Source organism: Ranitomeya variabilis, chromosome 1, assembly GCF_051348905.1.
Source record: "Ranitomeya variabilis isolate aRanVar5 chromosome 1, aRanVar5.hap1, whole genome shotgun sequence".
Lineage (NCBI taxonomy): Eukaryota > Metazoa > Chordata > Amphibia > Anura > Dendrobatidae > Ranitomeya > Ranitomeya variabilis.
The window spans coordinates 14,822,950-14,840,669 of record NC_135232.1 but is presented as its reverse complement, the minus strand read 5'-3'; the positions used below and the strand labels follow the sequence as shown (position 1 = coordinate 14,840,669).

The 17,720-nt window shown below is 45.8% G+C and overlaps 2 protein-coding genes across 2 annotated transcripts in view; both read left to right on the top strand.

Moving 5' to 3' along the window:
* The first annotated feature begins 830 nt into the window (after window positions 1-830).
* The window catches only part of LOC143793496 (uncharacterized), a 606,170-nt gene continuing 589,280 nt past the window's right edge, over window positions 831-17,720 (top strand). The window contains exons 1-4 of the mRNA XM_077280513.1: window positions 831-926; window positions 1,404-1,550; window positions 3,880-4,059; window positions 4,664-4,787. Coding sequence (XP_077136628.1) covers window positions 1,461-1,550; window positions 3,880-4,059; window positions 4,664-4,787 — 394 coding nt within the window. The 5' untranslated portion in view covers window positions 831-926; window positions 1,404-1,460. The remainder of the gene's footprint in view (window positions 927-1,403; window positions 1,551-3,879; window positions 4,060-4,663; window positions 4,788-17,720) is intronic.
* Window positions 15,879-17,720, top strand: part of LOC143793598 (uncharacterized) — a 29,773-nt gene continuing 27,931 nt past the window's right edge. Inside the window, exons 1-3 of the mRNA XM_077280665.1 lie at window positions 15,879-16,013; window positions 16,093-16,168; window positions 16,275-16,372. Of these exons, the coding sequence (XP_077136780.1) occupies window positions 15,879-16,013; window positions 16,093-16,168; window positions 16,275-16,372 (309 nt within the window). The remainder of the gene's footprint in view (window positions 16,014-16,092; window positions 16,169-16,274; window positions 16,373-17,720) is intronic.

Sequence of the window (17,720 nt, the reverse complement as noted above, 5' to 3'; positions counted from 1 at the left end):
AATGTAACATGGCACCCTCAAACCATTCAGACAAAATCTGCCCTGTAATATGGCGCTCCTTCCCGTCTGAGCTTTGCACTGCGCCTCAAAAGTAGTTTTCGCCTAAATATGGGGAATCCGTGAACTCAGGAGAAATTGCACAACAAATTGTATCGTCCATGTTTTCCTGCTACCCCTGTGAAAGTAAAAAAAAAGTTGGGTCTAAAGGAAAATGTTTGTGGAAAAAGTGAAATGTTTATTCAGGTTCTTCACGGAAACTGAAGAAATGTGGAAGGAAAAAATAAACTTCCTGAATGTGGTGTTGAGAACCTTGTGGGGGCAGTTTTTAGAATGGCGTCACTTCTGGGTATTTTCTGTTATATAGACCCCTCAAAGAGACTTCACATGTGAGGGGGTCCCAAAAAAAGGGAAATTACTGGTCAACTATTCACCCTTATAACTCCCTAATAACAAAAAGTATGTTTCCAAAATTGTGCAGATGTGAAGTAGACAAGTGGGAAATGTTAGTTATTAAGTATTTTGTGCGACATCTCTGTGATTTAATTGTATAAAAATTCAAAGTTTGAAAACTGTAAAATTATCACCAGATTTCTGTTGTGTTTTTTCACAAATAAATGCAGGTAATAGCGAAGAAATGTTACCACTAACATGAAGTACAATCTGTGACGAGAAAACTGTGTCAGAATCACCGGGATCCATGGAAGCTCCGGAGCTATCACCTCATAAAGGGACAGTGGTCAGAAGTGTAAAAGTGAGGCTCAGGCCGATCCAGAGTCATACACCTCTTCTCTCCTGAGCCCCGCCCCCTGGTCACATGACGGTGACGTCACCACAGGTCCTTCCGCTCTCAGTGCAGCAGCTCCGTCCTGGTTGTGTGCAGCTCGTGTTCTCTGGTGTCAGCCAGCAGCAGATTTCCCGCCATTCCGGTGAGATTACAGGAGGGTTTGGTGGAGTTTTGGTGCTTGTGGTAAATCTGTGAGAGGAGAGTGTGGGGTGAGATCAGAGCTGTTCCTGTGGAGGCTCCTGCTCCTTGTGACTGCGGCTCCTCAGTGTTGGGGACGGGCAGCATTGTATGGGGGATGTGCAGCGTCTGCTCCTCATCTCACGGCCCCGCTGGGGGTGTAGTTACCACGGTGACCGTCCTCTCCAGGCTGTGTAGTTACCACGGTGACCGTCCTCCTCTGGCGGTGTAGTTACCACGGTGACCGTCCTCCTGCTGGTGATTTAGTTACCACGGTGACCGTCCTCCTCCTACGAGGCTGATAATGAGCGGTCAGATCGGCGGAGGAGGCCGCGGTGGAGTTTTGTGGCTTTTCCTCCTGATAAATGTTGATATTTGGCAGAATTTAGTGATTGTCGTTCTCTCGTCCCCTGTGATTTTCATCTTCTCGTTCATCATGAAGACGCCGGCAGGACGAGATCCCTCCAGCTGATCCAGTGCTCATCCCTCCTCCTCCTGAATGACCCCGAGGATGGACGAGGACAGGGATGAGACCACCAGAAGATTATTCCACTTGGCCCTGGAGATCGTCTCCCTGCTGAGCGGAGAGGTAACTCCTCTACATTTCTATCAGCTTTATTGTGTTCTGTGACAAGTCCGACATCGGGAGGAGGAAATGCTGTAAGAGCAGCATACCTCCCAACCGTCCCGGATCCCGCGGGACTGTCCTGATTTTGACAGTCAGCCCCGTGATCCCGGGCGGGACATTAGTTGTCCCGCACTACGCAAGGTTTGTTGCTGTTTTTTTTCTTTTATAAAAGTTGGGTCACCTCCCACCCACCCTCCTTGAAGACAATACTCACCCTGCTCCAGCGATGGTCTCGGCTTCTGCAGCGCTCCTGAATGAGCTGTCACGTTGTACCGCTCATTTAAGGTCATGAATATGCGCATATTCATGACCTAATGAGCGGTGTCACATGACCGCTCACCCAGGAAGAAGGTGCTGAGGGAGTCGGGACACAGAGCGAGAGGGATGACCGCGCGGTGAGGAACAGGTAAGTATGAGGGACGGGGGACAGGGGAGGGGGGATGAAGGAGGACGGTAAGCCGCGCCATCGCCATTCAAGATGTGTGCGGGGGGGAGCGGGAGGGGGAAATATGAGCCATGCATACAGGGGGGGAATATGAGCCATACATACAGGAGGGGGGGGAATATGAGCCATGCATACAGGAGGGGGGTCAGTATACAGTATTAAGCATCATGTGGGATCATTTTACAGTATGGATTACTGTGCAGTCATTATACAGTATGGAGCATCATGTGCGGTCATTATACAGTATGGAGCATCATGTGCAGTCATTATACAGTATGGAGCATCATGTGGCCATTATACAGTATGGAGCATCATGTGCAGTCATTATACAGTATTGAGCATCATGTGGGGTCATTATACAGTATGGAGCATCATGTGCAGTCATTATACAGTATAGAGCATCATGTAGGGTCATTATACAGTATGCAGCATCATGTGTAGTCATTATACAGTATGGAGCATCATGTGCGGTCATTATACAGTATGGAGCATCATGTGCGGTCATTATACAGTATGGAGCATCATGTGCGGTCATTATACAGTATGGAGCATCATGTGCGGTCATTATACAGTATGGAGCATCATGTGGGGTCACTATATAGTATGGAGCATCATGTGCGGTCATTATACAGTATGCAGCATCATGTGCGGTCATTATACAGTATGGAGCATCATGTGTGGCCATTATACAGTATGGAGCATCATGTGCGGCCATTATACAGTATGGAGCATCATGTGGGGCCATTATACAGTATGGAGCATCATGTGGGGCCATTATACAGTATGGAGCATCATGTGCGGTCATTATACAGTATGGAGCATCATGTGCGGTCATTATACAGTATGGAGCATCATGTGGGGCCATTATACAGTATGGAGCATCATGTGGGGCCATTATACAGTATTGAGCATCATGTGGGGTCATTATACAGTATGGAGCATCACGTGCGGTCAATATACAGTATGGAGCATCACGTGTGTTCATTATACAGTATGGAGCATCACGTGCGGTCAATATACAGTATGGAGCATCACGTGTGTTCATTATACAGTATGGAGCATCACGTGCGGTCAATATACAGTATGGAGCATCACGTGTGTTCATTATACAGTATGGAGCATCATGTGCGGCCATTATACAGTATGCAGCATGTGCGGCCATTATACAGTATGGAGCATCATGTGCGGTCATTATACAGTATGGAGCATCATGTGCGGCCATTATACAGTATGGAGCATCATGTGCGGTCATTATACAGTATGGAGCACTGTGTGGCCATTATACAGTATGGGGCATCATGTGCGGTCATTATACAGTATGGAGCATCATGTGCGGCCATTATACAGTATGGAGCATCATGTGCGGTCATTATACAGTATGGAGCACTGTGTGGCCATTATACAGTATGGGGCATCATGTGCGGTCATTATACAGTATGGAGCATCATGTGCGGCCATTATACAGTATGGAGCATCATGTGTGGTCATCATACAGTATGGAGCACTGTGTGGCCATATTTTTTTGTTTATAATTATTGTATATGAAATAGTGTGATCAGCAGTGCTAAATGGGTGTGGTTGGGAAGTGGATATGGGTGTGACTAATTATGAATGGGTGTGGTCAGAGGCGTCGCCTAAAACTTGCCGCGGCGCGCGTTGCGCGCTGCAAACTTTGTCCCTCTTTCCCATCTTCAAAGGTTGGGTGGTATGGAGCAGTGATTGTGTGGCGCTCACTGCCCGGAGGAGTTGTCATGGGGATTCCCTATAAGAGCTGTAGAGGGGCCGGGATGTCTGATCTGGAGTCGGGAAGGAATCTTCTCCCTAAGTGTCTCTCTCCATACACAGGATTACACAATAGTGAGGAAGACACCGGGGGACGGTGTGACTCCCATCATCCAACTCCAGGAGTCAGGAGGGCGGAGCCCGGGCCCCATCACAGAGCCTCCCCCGCACTCCCTGCTACATGAGAGGAACAAGAAGATCCTGGAGCTCAGCAACAAGATGATTGAGCTGCTGAGCGGAGAGGTGACTGCTGGGACATTATACAGGACTGGAGGATTCTGGGTGATGAGCGGAGAGGTGACTGCTGGGACATTATACAGGACTGGAGGATTCTGGGTGATGAGGGGAGAGGTGACTGCTGGGACATTATATAGCACTGGAGGATTCTGGGTGATGACCGGAGAGGTGACTGCTGGGACATTATACAGCACTGGAGGATTCTGGGTGATGACCGGAGAGGTGACTGCTGGGACATTATGCAGGACTGGAGGATTCTGGGTGATGACCGGAGAGGTGACTGCTGGGACATTATACAGGACTGGAGGGTTCTGGGTGATGAGCGGAGAGGTGACTGCTGGGACATTATACAGCACTGGGGGATTCTGGGTGATGAGCGGAGAGGTGACTGCTGGGACATTATACAGGACTGGAGGATGCTGGGTGATGACCGGAGAGGTGACTGCTGGGACATTATACAGCACTGGGGGATTCTGGGTGATGACCGGAGAGGTGACTGCTGGGACATTATACAGGACTGGAGGATTCTGGGTGATGAGCGGAGAGGTGACTGCTGGGGCATTATACAGCACTGGAGGATTCTGGGTGATGACGGTGTGGTTGTTGTCAGGTTCCTATAAGGTGTCAGGACGTCGCTGTCTATCTCTCCATGGAGGAGTGGGAGTATCTAGAAGGACACCAGGATCGGTACCAGGACGTGATGATGGAGGAGCTCCGGCCTCTTACACCACGAGGTGAGAAGCGAGGCTCCTTGTTGGCTCCGGTGGATGTGATGACGTCTCTCCGCCGTCGTCCTATATTAGATGATGTTTCTCCAGACTTGCTCTGGTTTTCTCTACATTTTCTCCATCTGACAACAGCTTTCATTTCCCTGATTATTTTCTTCTGATCTGTGAGTCGCGGTTTCTCCGCTGTCGTCACGTCTTCATCAGTCTTGAGTCTTTGTCCTCATGTAAGGGTAGGTTAATATTACGTTTACAGCAGTCTGTTCAACACATACGGTAACGGGCTGCTGTAAACGTAAGTGCCGCTATGGCAGCACGCTAGCGCAGATAGAGCATCTGCTAGCTCCTTCTGCGCTAGCAGTTATGGACCCGGAAACGCTGCAGCCTACGTCTCAGGGTCCGTCACTCAATGACGGCACATCCCTAGCGCACGCCCATTGTGGGCGTGCGCTAGCGATGCGTCCGACATAGGAATTAATGGCGGCCGTTAAGGACTACGTTACACTGCGTTTATGCCGCGGTATAACGTAGTCCGTCTAACGGACGCCCATAACGTAGTGTGAACCCAGCCTTAAAATAATGGGGACTTAAACCTGCGGCCTATAAATACCGGGATTCGTAGGAAAACTTTGGCGGCAGGGACATGTGTCTTCTACAGGCCCCCGGCAATCTGTTGTTGGATCCTACTATAAAGTGACTGGCAGCAGAATAGGACACCCAGTCACTTACATGGCACTGTCAGGGTGTCAGCAGCAGTGAAATGGTTAAATGGCAGCAATCTGAGCTCGCTCCACATTTCACCTGGCATCCTCGATGCATTAACACCAAATATCAGGAAGGGGTTAAAGAGCTTTATCACATGAGGTCAGAATACACTGGACGGGGTGTTCTAGCCTTAAAGGGAACCCGTCACCCCCAAAATCGAAGTTGTACTAAGGCCACCGGCATCAGGGGCTTATCTGCAGCATTCTGTAATGCATTCTGAAATGCTGTAGATAAGCCCCCGATGTATCCTAAAAGATAAGAAAAAGAGGTTAGATTATACTCACCCAGGGGCGGTCCCGCTGCGGTCCGATGGGCGTCGTGGTCCGGGTCCGGCGCCTCCTATCTTCATCAGATGACGTCCTCTTCTTGTCTTCACGTTGCGGCTCCGGCGCAGGCGTACTTTATCTCCCTGTTGAGGGCAGAGCAAAGTACTGCAGTGCGCAGATGCCGGGCCTCTCTGACCTTTCCTGCGCACTGCAGTACTTTGCTCTGCCCTCAACAGGGAGATAAAGTACGCCTGCGCCGGAGCCGCAACGTGAAGACAAGAAGAGGACGTCATCTGATGGAGATAGGAGGCCCCGGACCGCGACACCCATTGGACTGGGACCGCCCCTGGGTGAGTATAATCTAACCTCTTTTTCTCATCTTTCAGGATACATCGGGGCTTATCTACAACATTACAGAATGCTGAAGATAAGCCCCTGATGCCGGTGGCCTTAGCTCACATTCGATTTTGTGGGTGACAAGTTCCCTTTAAGAAGGGTGCAATGACAGCAAAATGTCAGGTGGTCCGCTCTTTTCCTCTTTATGGGGTCTGATCTGAAAGATGTAAGTGAGATGGTGACGCAGGTGTTGGCCCTGCAGGGACATTGGGCAGCACAATGCTGGTAATAATCAGTGTAAGGCTAGGTTCCCATTGCGTTAATGGGATAGCGCTAACGGACAGCATTGCACGGCGAAATTAACGCCGTGCACCGCGTCCGTTAGCGCTCCCATTGCCGGCAATGTTAGAGCGCATTGCTAGCATGTGTCATTTTCGGCACGCGCTAGCGATGTGCCGGTCTTTTGTAGCGCGCCTCGGACGCTGCTTGCAGCGTCCGCGGCGCGCCAGAGGTCCGTTCCCCGCTCTCGCAGATCGGGGATCTTCGAGAGCGGGGACGTTAACGCGACCCCTGAACGCGGCCCCGAAAAAGACATTGCGTTAGCGCAATCCGCTAGCGCTCGCGCTAAACGGATTGCACTAACGCAATCTGAACCTAGCCTTAGTCTTCCTTTATTCCTCTACAACATGCGCTGTAATAATAATAATAATAATCTTTATTTTTATATAGCGCTAACATATTCCGCAGCACTTTACAGTTTTGCACACATTAACATCGCTGTCCCAGTTGGGGTTCACAATCTAAATTCCCTATCAGTATGTCTTTGGAATGAGGGAGGAAACCGGAGGAAACCCACGCAACATGGGGAGAACAGACAAACTTCTTGCAGATGTTGTCCTTGGTGGGATTAGAACCCAGGACTCCAGCTCTGCAAGGCTAACCACTGAGCCACCGTGCTGCCCATGCGCTGTACATGTGCGGTGCGGCAAGTTCCGGTCACCACAGTAAATCGTGCAGTGATAGAGTAAAGAAGGCTACTGTCGCTGACCGCAGACCCTCCCTGTACGTCGACATGGGGGCTGTACCGCCTCCTGCCCAATCTATTTCATCGACAATCGCTGTGATTGGTCGGTCAAATTTGCATAGCCAATCACAGCGTGTTGTCGATAAAGTTGCAAAAAAGAAAATGTAATGGGGCAAGCTATGATTGGTGCCGTCTCAGACATTACCAATCAGAGCCCTGAAAATAGATGGAGTGATCGCAGCGTCACCTCTGATTATTATCCCTTATGGCTCCAATGTGGTAGTCATTAGTTACTGATGAATCTGTGCCAAAGGGGTTAATTTAAAGTAGCGATTGCCACTCTGCATGCAGTTGTGTAGCCCTTGTGTACCTGCGAGAGAGAAATAACGTGGCCAGTGGCTGCCATCCTCCTGCGATCTCTTCTGACTGCTGTGTGACTGATCTGTGATCCCTGTACCAGGTCCGTACCCAAGTCCAATCCCTCACTCCCAATCCCCAATTGCATCTTTGGCAAACTCATTTTTTTTGGCGCGTTTTGCTTGTACGCACTTCCGCTCCCCTAAACCCAAATGCATTCTGTGCTGGCCAATTCGGTGCCCTTTTGTTTTTTCAGGATTTAACGTGTTGTCTTTCCAAGGCCGCAGTGCCCTGATCAGTATTGCTGATCACAATCTGTACCTAGGGACTTTTTTCTATAAGTGGAGTAATGGGAAAAAATGAATAATAGTAGTTACTACCAAGTAGCTTTTTAGGTAGGGAGGTAGCGCATTAGTGGAGCGGACGTCAGATCGTTAGTGACGTTCATTTTTTTTTTTTTTTTGCAGAAAAAAAAATAATAGCAACTAGAAGCTTGATAGGTGAGGTATTAGTGTAGTGAATGTTAAAGTGAATTTTAAAATTCTATTTTTTTTCTTTTAAGTTTTTCTTCTAAATTTTTACTTTTCTACTTTTTTTTCTCTTAGTTTTATTCTCTAATTTTTATAGTAAATTTCTTAATAACACACGCCCCACACAATACTTGTGTAAAAGCTCCACTTACACATCCTCACTGGTGAGAAGAATAAAATAAAACTGGGCCATTCGTGAAGTAGACACCGTTCACCAGAAGAGGCAGACGCTTTCCTTGCTTTCCGACAAAGATTTAGGCAGTGAGGACGATCCCACATTCCTCTATTTTTCTTCTTCTTCCTCACCTATTGAAGATGGACCCCCGACAAGGCGACCAAGGACCGAGGCAGCCCTTTTAGTAATCGATCCCATATGGATTCCACTGCCCGAAAATTAGGGAAAGGGGCCCTGAACCATCCCTAACTATTCCCAACGGTACCTGTAAAGGTGAGGAGGTTTCGACAACCAGTCTACTTGTTCTTCTTAATTCCCTAAGCTGTCTCCTCCCCCTTCTCTAGGGGGCTTGGGACAGAAACGCTAGTGTATTAACATGTAAGACAGACAAGGATAAGAGAAAGCATCAAACATACAAAAACATTCACCAAAGGTAGAGAAATATATAGGGAAGGATAGGAACCAACCATATGGGAATAGGACAATGAGGAAAGCATACAAGAAAAAAAGCACGCAATAATCTCCAATAACAGCATTCTCCAATTCAGCACAGTGTCTTCAAGTAGCTAGGAAGTAAAGCTTTCACTGGCAAGGAAGAGAAAATCTGAAGACAAATTTATATGCTCATCAATTTTTCACCTAAAATCCCACGTCCTCACACGCCAGATGAACCAGTAGTTGACCACTTCAGCAGAAAATTCCTGAGGCCACAACCTCCAGAGGGACATTGTAATAGATGAATCTCAGGTCCATTTCAAAGGGAAGCTAAAATTCCTTACTGCGATCTTTGGGAGGCAGAATGAACAAATCAACAGCAGGTGAAAATTGGTTTTATTTATTTTTTACGCCGTTTCTCGTGCGGTATAAGTGATTAGACTACTTTATTCATTGGGTCGGTGCGATTACAGCGATACCAGATATATATCAGGTTTTTCTGTTTGGATATAGTCACACACTAAAAAATGTTTTTATTGGTAAAAAAAAAAAAAAAAAAAATTTGCAATGCCATATTTTGTGAGCTATAATTTTCATATATTTTTGCCAACATAGTCATGTGAGGGCTTGTTTTCTGCGGGATGAGTTGAAGTTTTTATTGGTACATTTTTGGGGCACTTGACATTTTTTTAATCGCTTTCTATTCAGATTTTTCAGAGGCAGAATGAGCAAAAATCAGCAATTCAATAATTTGTTTTATGCTGTTCACCGTGTGGTAAAATTGATAAGGCAGCTTTATTCTTCCGATCAGTACGATTACAGCGATACCTCATTTATGTAGTTTTTTAATCTTTTGTAGCTTTTACACAATAAAAACAATTTTATAGAAAAAATAATTGTTTTTGCATCGCTTTACTGTGAGAGCTATAACTTTTTTTTTTTCCGCTGATGGAGCTGTATGGCTGCTTGTTACTTGCTGTACAAGATGACATTTTCAGCAATAACATTTTCATTTACATTCAATGTATTGTAGGGATTTGGTCTGGTAGGCAGTGGCAGGGCTGCAGAAATGAGGCAACGCACAGGCTTTCAGTCCAAACTTCTAGAATCATAGAATGGTAGAGTTGGAAGGGACCTCCTGGGTCATCTGGTCCAACCCCCTGCTCAAAGCAAGATTCACTAAATCATCCCAGACAGATGTCTCCAGCCTCTGTTTGAGGACTTCCATTGAAGGAGAACTCACCACCTCTCGTGGCCGCCTGTTCCACTCATTGATCACCCTAACTGTCAAAAAGTTTTTTCTAATATCTAATCTGTGTCTTCTCCCATTCAGTTTCATCCCATTGCTTCTAGTCTTTCCTTGTGCAAATGAGAATAAAGATGATCCTTCTAGAATGTGACAGCCTTTGAGATCTCTGTAGACAGCTATTAAGTCTCCTCTCAGTCTTCTTTTTGCAAGCTAAACATTCCCAAATCCTGTAACCGTTCCTCATAGGACATGGTTTGCAGACCGGTCACCATTCTGGTCGCCCTTCTCTGAACTTGCTCCAGTTGGTTGATAACTTTTTTTAAATGTGGTTCCCAAAACTGGACCCAGTATTCCAGATGAGGTCTGACCAAAGAGGAGTAGAGGGCAATAATGACTTCACGTGATCTAGACTGTATACTTCTGTTAATACATCCCAGAATTGCATTTGCCTTTTTTGCTGCTGCATCACACTGCTGACTCATGTGCAGTCTGTGATCTATAAGTATACCCAAGTCTTTTTCACATGTGCTGTTGCTTAGCCCTATTCCTCCCATTCTGTATATGCTTTTTTCATTTTTATTGCCCAGTACTTTGCATTTTTCCCTGTTAAAAACCATTCTGTTAGTTGCTGCCCACTGCTCCAGTTTGTTTATATCTTTTTGAATCCCCTCTCTCTCTTCTCTAGTATTAGCTATCCCTCTAAGCTTTGTGTCATCAGCAAATTTAATCAGTGTACCCTCAATTCCTTCATCTACTGTAAATCATTGATAAAGATGTTGAACAATACAGTGCCCAGGACAGAGCCCTGTGGTACCCCACTTGAGACATTCTTCCAACTGGATGTGCAGCTATTTACGATCACTCTTTGGGTCCGATCACTAAGCCAGTTATGAATCCACCTAACAGTTGCCTTGTCCATTCCATACTTAGTCAATTTTTCAATAAGGATTGTGTGAGATACTTTGTCAAATGCTTTGATGAAGTCAAGATATACTATATCTGCAGCATTTCCCCATTGCCCAGAGACTCCAGTACAAAACCCTAACCGTGACGTATAAAGCCATCCACAACCTGTCTCCTCCATACATCTGTGACCTCGTCTCCCGGTACTTTCCTGCACGCAACCTCCGATCCTCACAAGATCTCCTTCTCTACTCCCCTCTTATTTCCTCTTCCCACAATTGTATACAAGATTTCTCTCGCGTATCACCCCTACTCTGGAACCCTCTACCACAACATATCAGACTCTCGCCTACCATCGAAACCTTCAAAAAGAACCTGAAGACCCACCTCTTCCGACAAGCCTAGAACCTGCAGTAACCACCGATCCACCAAACCGCTGCACGACCAGCTCTATCCTCACCTACTGTATCCTCACCCATCCCTTGTAGATTGTGAGCCCTCGCGGGCAGGGTCCTCACTCCTCCTGTACCAGTTATGACTTGTATTGTTTAAGATTATTGTACTTGTTTTTATTATGTATACCCCTCCTCACATGTAAAGCGCCATGGAATAAATGGCGCTATAACAATAAATAATAATAATTTCCCTGATTCACCCAGTCAGTGATTCCATCATAGAAGGAAATTAAGTTAGTCTGACATGACTTATTGGTTACAAACTCATGCTGACTCCGTTTAATCATTTCATTCTTATCCAGGTACTTACTTACATGTTGTTTAATAATTTATTCAAAGATCTTTCCTGGTATAGATGTCAGACTCACCGGCCTATAGTTCCCTGGGTCCACCTTCTTCCCCTTTTTGAAGATAGGAACTACATTTGCTCTTCTGCAGTCTTCTGGGACTTCTCCTGTTCTCCAAGAATTTTCAAAGATTATGGAGAGTGGTTCAAAAATTTCTTCTGCTATCTCCTTCAGTACTCTGGGGTGTAATTCATCTGAACCTGGAGACTTGAATTCATTTATGGTAGCTAAGTGTTTCCACACTATCTTTCTGTTTATAGAAGATATCCTGGATTCTTCCCTTAATAGGACAGTGAAAATCAGTTGATGTTACATTTCCTTTCTGAGAGAAAACAGATGCAAAATAAGAATTTAAAAGTTCGGCCTTCTCAACATCCTACCATTTTATCATTTAAATCCTGTAAAAATCCTATAGCATCTTTGACTTTTCTTTAACTTTTGACATATCCCCAAAATCCTTTTTTATTGCTTTTGACATCTCTTGCAAGCCTTAAAGGGAACCTGTCACCCCCCCCAGGCGGTTTTAACTAAAAGAGCCACTTGTGCAGCTCTAATGCTGCATTCTGTCAAGGTGGCTCTTTTAGTTCGGGTCCCTGCAAACGCTGAAATAAACGCTTTTATAATGTGCCTCTCATACCTGAATTTGTCAGGAGGGCATGTCTTTTCCCCCCTGACACAAACGCCTCCCAGCCTTCACTCAGGGCCTCCGGGCGCTGCCTCCATTTCCTTCCTGAACGTCCCCGGTGCCTGCGCTGTAAGTTCGAAGGGCAGCGCAAACTGCGCATGCCCGATAAAAAAAACTTACAGCGCAGGCGCCGTGGACGTTCAGGGAGGAAATGGAGGCGGCGCCCTTTAATTCATTGTCAGCTTTAGCTAGTCTGATTTGTGCCCTGCAGGTTTTGCAGACAGCATTATATTCTTCTTTAGATATGCCTCCTTCTTTCCATTTGATAAACATTTCTTTTTTCCTTTTTAGCATGTGTTTAAGTTCTGTGTTCATCCATCCTGGTTTCCTTAAATGCTTCCTATTCTTCCCTCTTTTCGAAATTGTTAACGATTGTGCTTTGAGAATCTCATTTTTCAAGACTTCCCATCCTTCCTGGACATTTTTGCCCTTAAGGATATCCAGCCAATGGATCCCTCCGATTCTCTTTTGGAGTCCCTTAAAATCTGCCTTTCTGAAATCTAACCTTGATGTCTGAGTCTTCACAGGTCTTCCTTCTCTAGTTATCCAAAATTCTAAAATAGCATGGTCGCTACCTCCTAGGGTCCCAGCCACTCTTACCTCCTCAACCATTTCCTCCATGTTTATAAGGATTAGATCCAAGGTAGCAGATCCCCTTGTTTTCTCCCCTACCTTTTGGAAGATAAAGTTGTCAGCAAGAGAGGATAAGAATTTGTTTGACCTGTTAGTTTTGCCTGAGAGAGATTCCCAACAAATGTCTGGATAGTTGAAATCTCCTATGACAAATATGTCATATTTTTTGGAGAACTTGGCCATTTGATGCATAAACTTCAGTGGTTTATTAACACTTTGAACAGTCAGTGGCAGAAAGTAAGAGAAAAAAACAAACTTACTCCAGCTTGGAGAACCACTGGTCTCAGACTCACGCTTGCACGGGACAGCCTTAACTAAGCGGCTGCCTGGTTAGCGGCGTCCGCCAGGTGCCATTCCCAGGGTTGCTATCAGTCTTGGTAGTATATGTAAACTGACAAAAAAACAATTCAGGCTCACTCCAGCCTAGCTCCTCACACAGAACAAGTGCCAAACAAAAAAAAAACTCCATTGCATAGACTATAACTACACCCACAGGTGAGGTACCTATCACATGGGCTGATCATGTGATCATGACATCCCTGCAGGTCCTCAACCTTAGGGAAAAACCAGGCCAAATCGTATCCTGCTGGGAGACATATATCCTCCATCCAGCACTACAACCCTTTGCCTGTTGCGGTTAGCACCGAGAGGTGCACCTCCACCCTTTAGATTGTACGAACAATCATCCTGCCTCAGCCAGCACCGGCGGGTGCAAGCATATTCCTATATCATCCAGAACGGGATCCATCCTGCAGCAATTCACCAAGCGCCTTGTATAAGCTTCATTACCTATCTAAGGGGAAACTCACTTGCCAATCCTTCAACCTAGGAGTCACAATTTGGGACTTAGAAGGTATGTAAACCCAGTAATAGACAATAATTACACCTATATTCATATTGTTTACTAGGATGTGAGCATATACCGGCGCATTCTAAGGAGTAGTTGTTTGGTTATTATCCATAACAGTGTTCCCCAAGTTCGGTCCTCAAGAGCCACCAACGGGTCATGTTTTCAGGATTGCCTTAGTATTGCCCAGGTGAGAATTCCATCATCTAGACAGGCAATAATTCCATCACCTGGGCCACACTAAGGAAATACGGAAAACACAACCTGTTGGTGGCTCTTGAGGACCGAACTTGGGGAACACTGGTCTATAAGGTAACCTTTGCGATACACATATTGGTAGTGTGTACCAGGTAGTGCAATTGGTTTTTTGTGACATTAGGTACGGTGATATTGGTTAATTTTCTCAGGCACTTGTAGCACGGTACCTCTAATTAATTATCCAAATTGTAAAAGTATTTTAAACTTTTTTTTAACCTTTTTACTTCGTCCCAAAATGGGACTGTAACTTTTTTTTACTCCGATCACTGGTATAATGCGCGACAATGCATTATACTTGTCAGTGCTGCACTAACAGAAGCCCCTTAGGCCGCGCTTCTGGCATGGTCCAACAGGCTACCGTCTCTGCAATCAAGGTTGCCATGGCGACTATTGGGCCCTAGCGATGGTGCCGATCGGAAGAGAGAGGGAACTCCTTCTCCCAGCCTCCTAAATGTTGCAGTTTGGGCATCGCTCCTGGCATTGATGGACTGGTCTTGGTTATCACGTAAGCCGAGGTTCCAGCGGAGATTGCTGTCACGATTGCCAGGATGTACCTATACGTTAAAGGTAGTGAAGGGGCTAAAGAAGAATAAAAGCACAGTAACTCGTCTATTAATAGCAGGACGGGCAGGTTCTCTTCTCTAAAGGTACCGTCACATTTAGCGACGCTGCAGCGATCTAGACAGCGATCCCTATCGCTGCAGCGTCGCTGTGTGGTCGCTGGAGAGCTGTCACACAGACCACTCTCCAGCGACCAACTATGCCGAGGTCCCTGGGTAACCAGAGTAAACATCGGGTTACTAAGCGCAGGGCCGCGCTTAGTAACCTGATGTTTACCCTGGTTACCAGCGTAAACGTAAAAAAACCCAAACACTACATACTTACATTCTGGTGTCTGTCCCCCGGCGCTGTGCTTCTCTGCACTGTGTAAGCGCCAGCCGGAAAGCACAGCGGTGACGTCACCGCTGTGCTCTGCTTTCCGGCCGGCCGGCGCTTACACAGAGCAGAGAAGCCGACGGCGGGGGACGGACACCGGAATGTAAGTATGTAGTGTTTGGGTTTTTTTACGTTTACGCTGGTAACCAGGGTAAACATCGGGTTACTTAGCGCGGCCCTGCGCTTAGTAACCCGATGTTTACCCTGGTTACCAGTGAAGACATCGCTGAATCGGCGTCACACACACCGATCCAGCGATGACAGCGGGAGATCCAGCGACGAAATAATGTTCTGGCCTTTCTTCACTGACCAACGATGGCACAGCAGGATCCTGATCGCTGCTGCCTGTCAAACTCAACGATATCGCTAGCCAGGACGCTGCAACGTCATGGATCGCTAGCAATATCGTTCAGTGTGAAGGTACCTTTAGAGTGATCCCAGAGGATCCTATCCAGCAGGGAGGCCGTGTCCTCATGGTGATGTCATGAGCTCTCAGAAAACAATCACTGGTAAATGGTAACCGTCCTTCCCCCAATCTCCATAACGGTGAATTAGGAGAGAAGAAACCGCTGGATAGAAATGTGGAGCTTTCTCCAGCTCCTCTGTGATTCCATCCCTGGTGGAGAGGAAACTTGGAGAAGTTGTGTTTCTTAGTGCGGCTCCTCGATCTGACTGACGAGGATCTTCTCTGTCCCCCTCCTCAGGGTTCTCATCCTCCAGGGCAGAGCAGAGAACATTAGGCTTTGGCCTCGCTGATTATCACTTCTTCATACTTGGGGGCCACAATGTGCTGGAACCTCGGTACCAGTGGTGAGGACCACAACAATGTAATTTAGTCCCTGATACATAAACCTAGAATTACCGGTTCTGAGAGCAGTGTCTCATATATAGACAGATACATGGCAGGTCATGTATTCAGTCTGTGTGTCTCCACAGATGGACCCAGGAGGAGAAATCCACCAGAGAGATGTCCCCGTCCTCTGTATCCCCAGGACTGTCCGGAGGAGAATCACAACATCCCGGAGGATCATCAGGTAGATGACACTGAAGCCCCCACAACATCTGACCATGAAGTGATGGGACCTGAGCTCATCTTACATTTTTCTTTTTTAGGGTGAAGATCTGATTGATATTAAGGTTGAGGTTATACATGGAGCACAAGAGGCGATCGCAATATGGGCCGGTCACGGTGAGGAGGGGAGACTGTCATGTCTGGGCTGTGGTCACCTACTACTACTCCCATCATCTCATCATCACATGACACAATCTATTCCATCACTGTGTGTTTCCTACAGATGGATCCAGGAGGAGAAATCCACCAGAGAGATGTCCCCGTCCTCTGTATCCCCAGGACTGTCCAGAGGAGAATCCCAACATCCAAGAGGATCATCAGGTAGACGGTGCTGAGCCCTGTACCGGATCTGTATATAGAGTGATGTGGAAACCTGTATGGAAAGCTTTATGAGAAACTCAAAAGGTGTCACACATTTGCCAGTTTTGATGAAATCAGAGAGTCGATCGATCGGAGACGAGAGCACACAAGCGATGTCTGTTAGTGTACAGGCTTGTCTGAGTCTCGAATGCCCAGTCACAAGTTTTTATTACAACCACAGAGATAAGAAAAATAGGAATGGCTTCTTACATTACCTAAGAGAGAAGCTACTTTAATTGGGGAAAGAAAGCATTTTAATTGGCAATAACAAAGTAATAAATTATGGTTCCGCAGAAGTTCTTGAATCTGGCTCTGTCCAATTAACTAGAGATTAAAAAAAACAAAAGAAAGCCTAACACACAGACACCTCTATATCAGAGACAACATCCTGTGTTATTCATAAAATCAATAACGCTTAAAAAATAATACTAAAATATAAAATTATTAAAGGTATCTACACAAGTGGCCCAAATTGTGGATACACATGAAGTTTCTAATCATTTTTGAGACTTCTGGAACTTTCGGCGATCTTACTTGCTTGATTACGTAAATAGACTTATAGCCCAGGCACGCAATCTGTTACTAAAGATATTAGGAGACTTGTTTTTGATATTTTGTCAGTAGTTTTAATAATTTTGACAAGAAATACTGGACTTCGTTCTCTGTGAGTAGAATTCATACATTCTTATTTATATGTGAACTTTTCTTTATGTCCATATTAAATTAAAAATAGTGTTGTAAAGCTACAGTCAAGTCGTCACTTGATCCTTTCAGTATGGGTCCTACAGGCATTAATTTCATTACAAACTATTGAGAATTTTTATTTCTTGTATTTTATTAATATTTAAATTTGTAACTGAATAATTATAAATGTCTATTTTTGAGCTCAAAAACTCCAAAATTATTGTTTTTTTTTGAAGATTTTAATCATGCCAGCCACAAAGAGGTCTAATTGGTCTCCAAAAAACAGAGCTATGGCTATCGTTTTGAAGAAGGAGGGATACAGTTTCAGAGAAATTGCTAGGAAGATGGGTGGTGGAGTCACTGCTTCTGGAGGGCAAAAGCTGTGTTCACGATTTACTGTTAGTTGTAGCTTCAAAACTAAGAGTGGGAGAGGAAGGAAAAAGGCAACATCTCCAAAAACAGACAGAAGGATTGATAGGTTAGCCTTGCAAAACAGAAGAGCATCAGCCAAGGAACTCAACCAGTTCTTGCACTATGGAGGAGTTTCGGTGTCGGATAGAACAGTACGTCGCTGATTACTTGATGCCGGTCTGAAAGCACAAACCCCAATGAAAACGCCATTCCT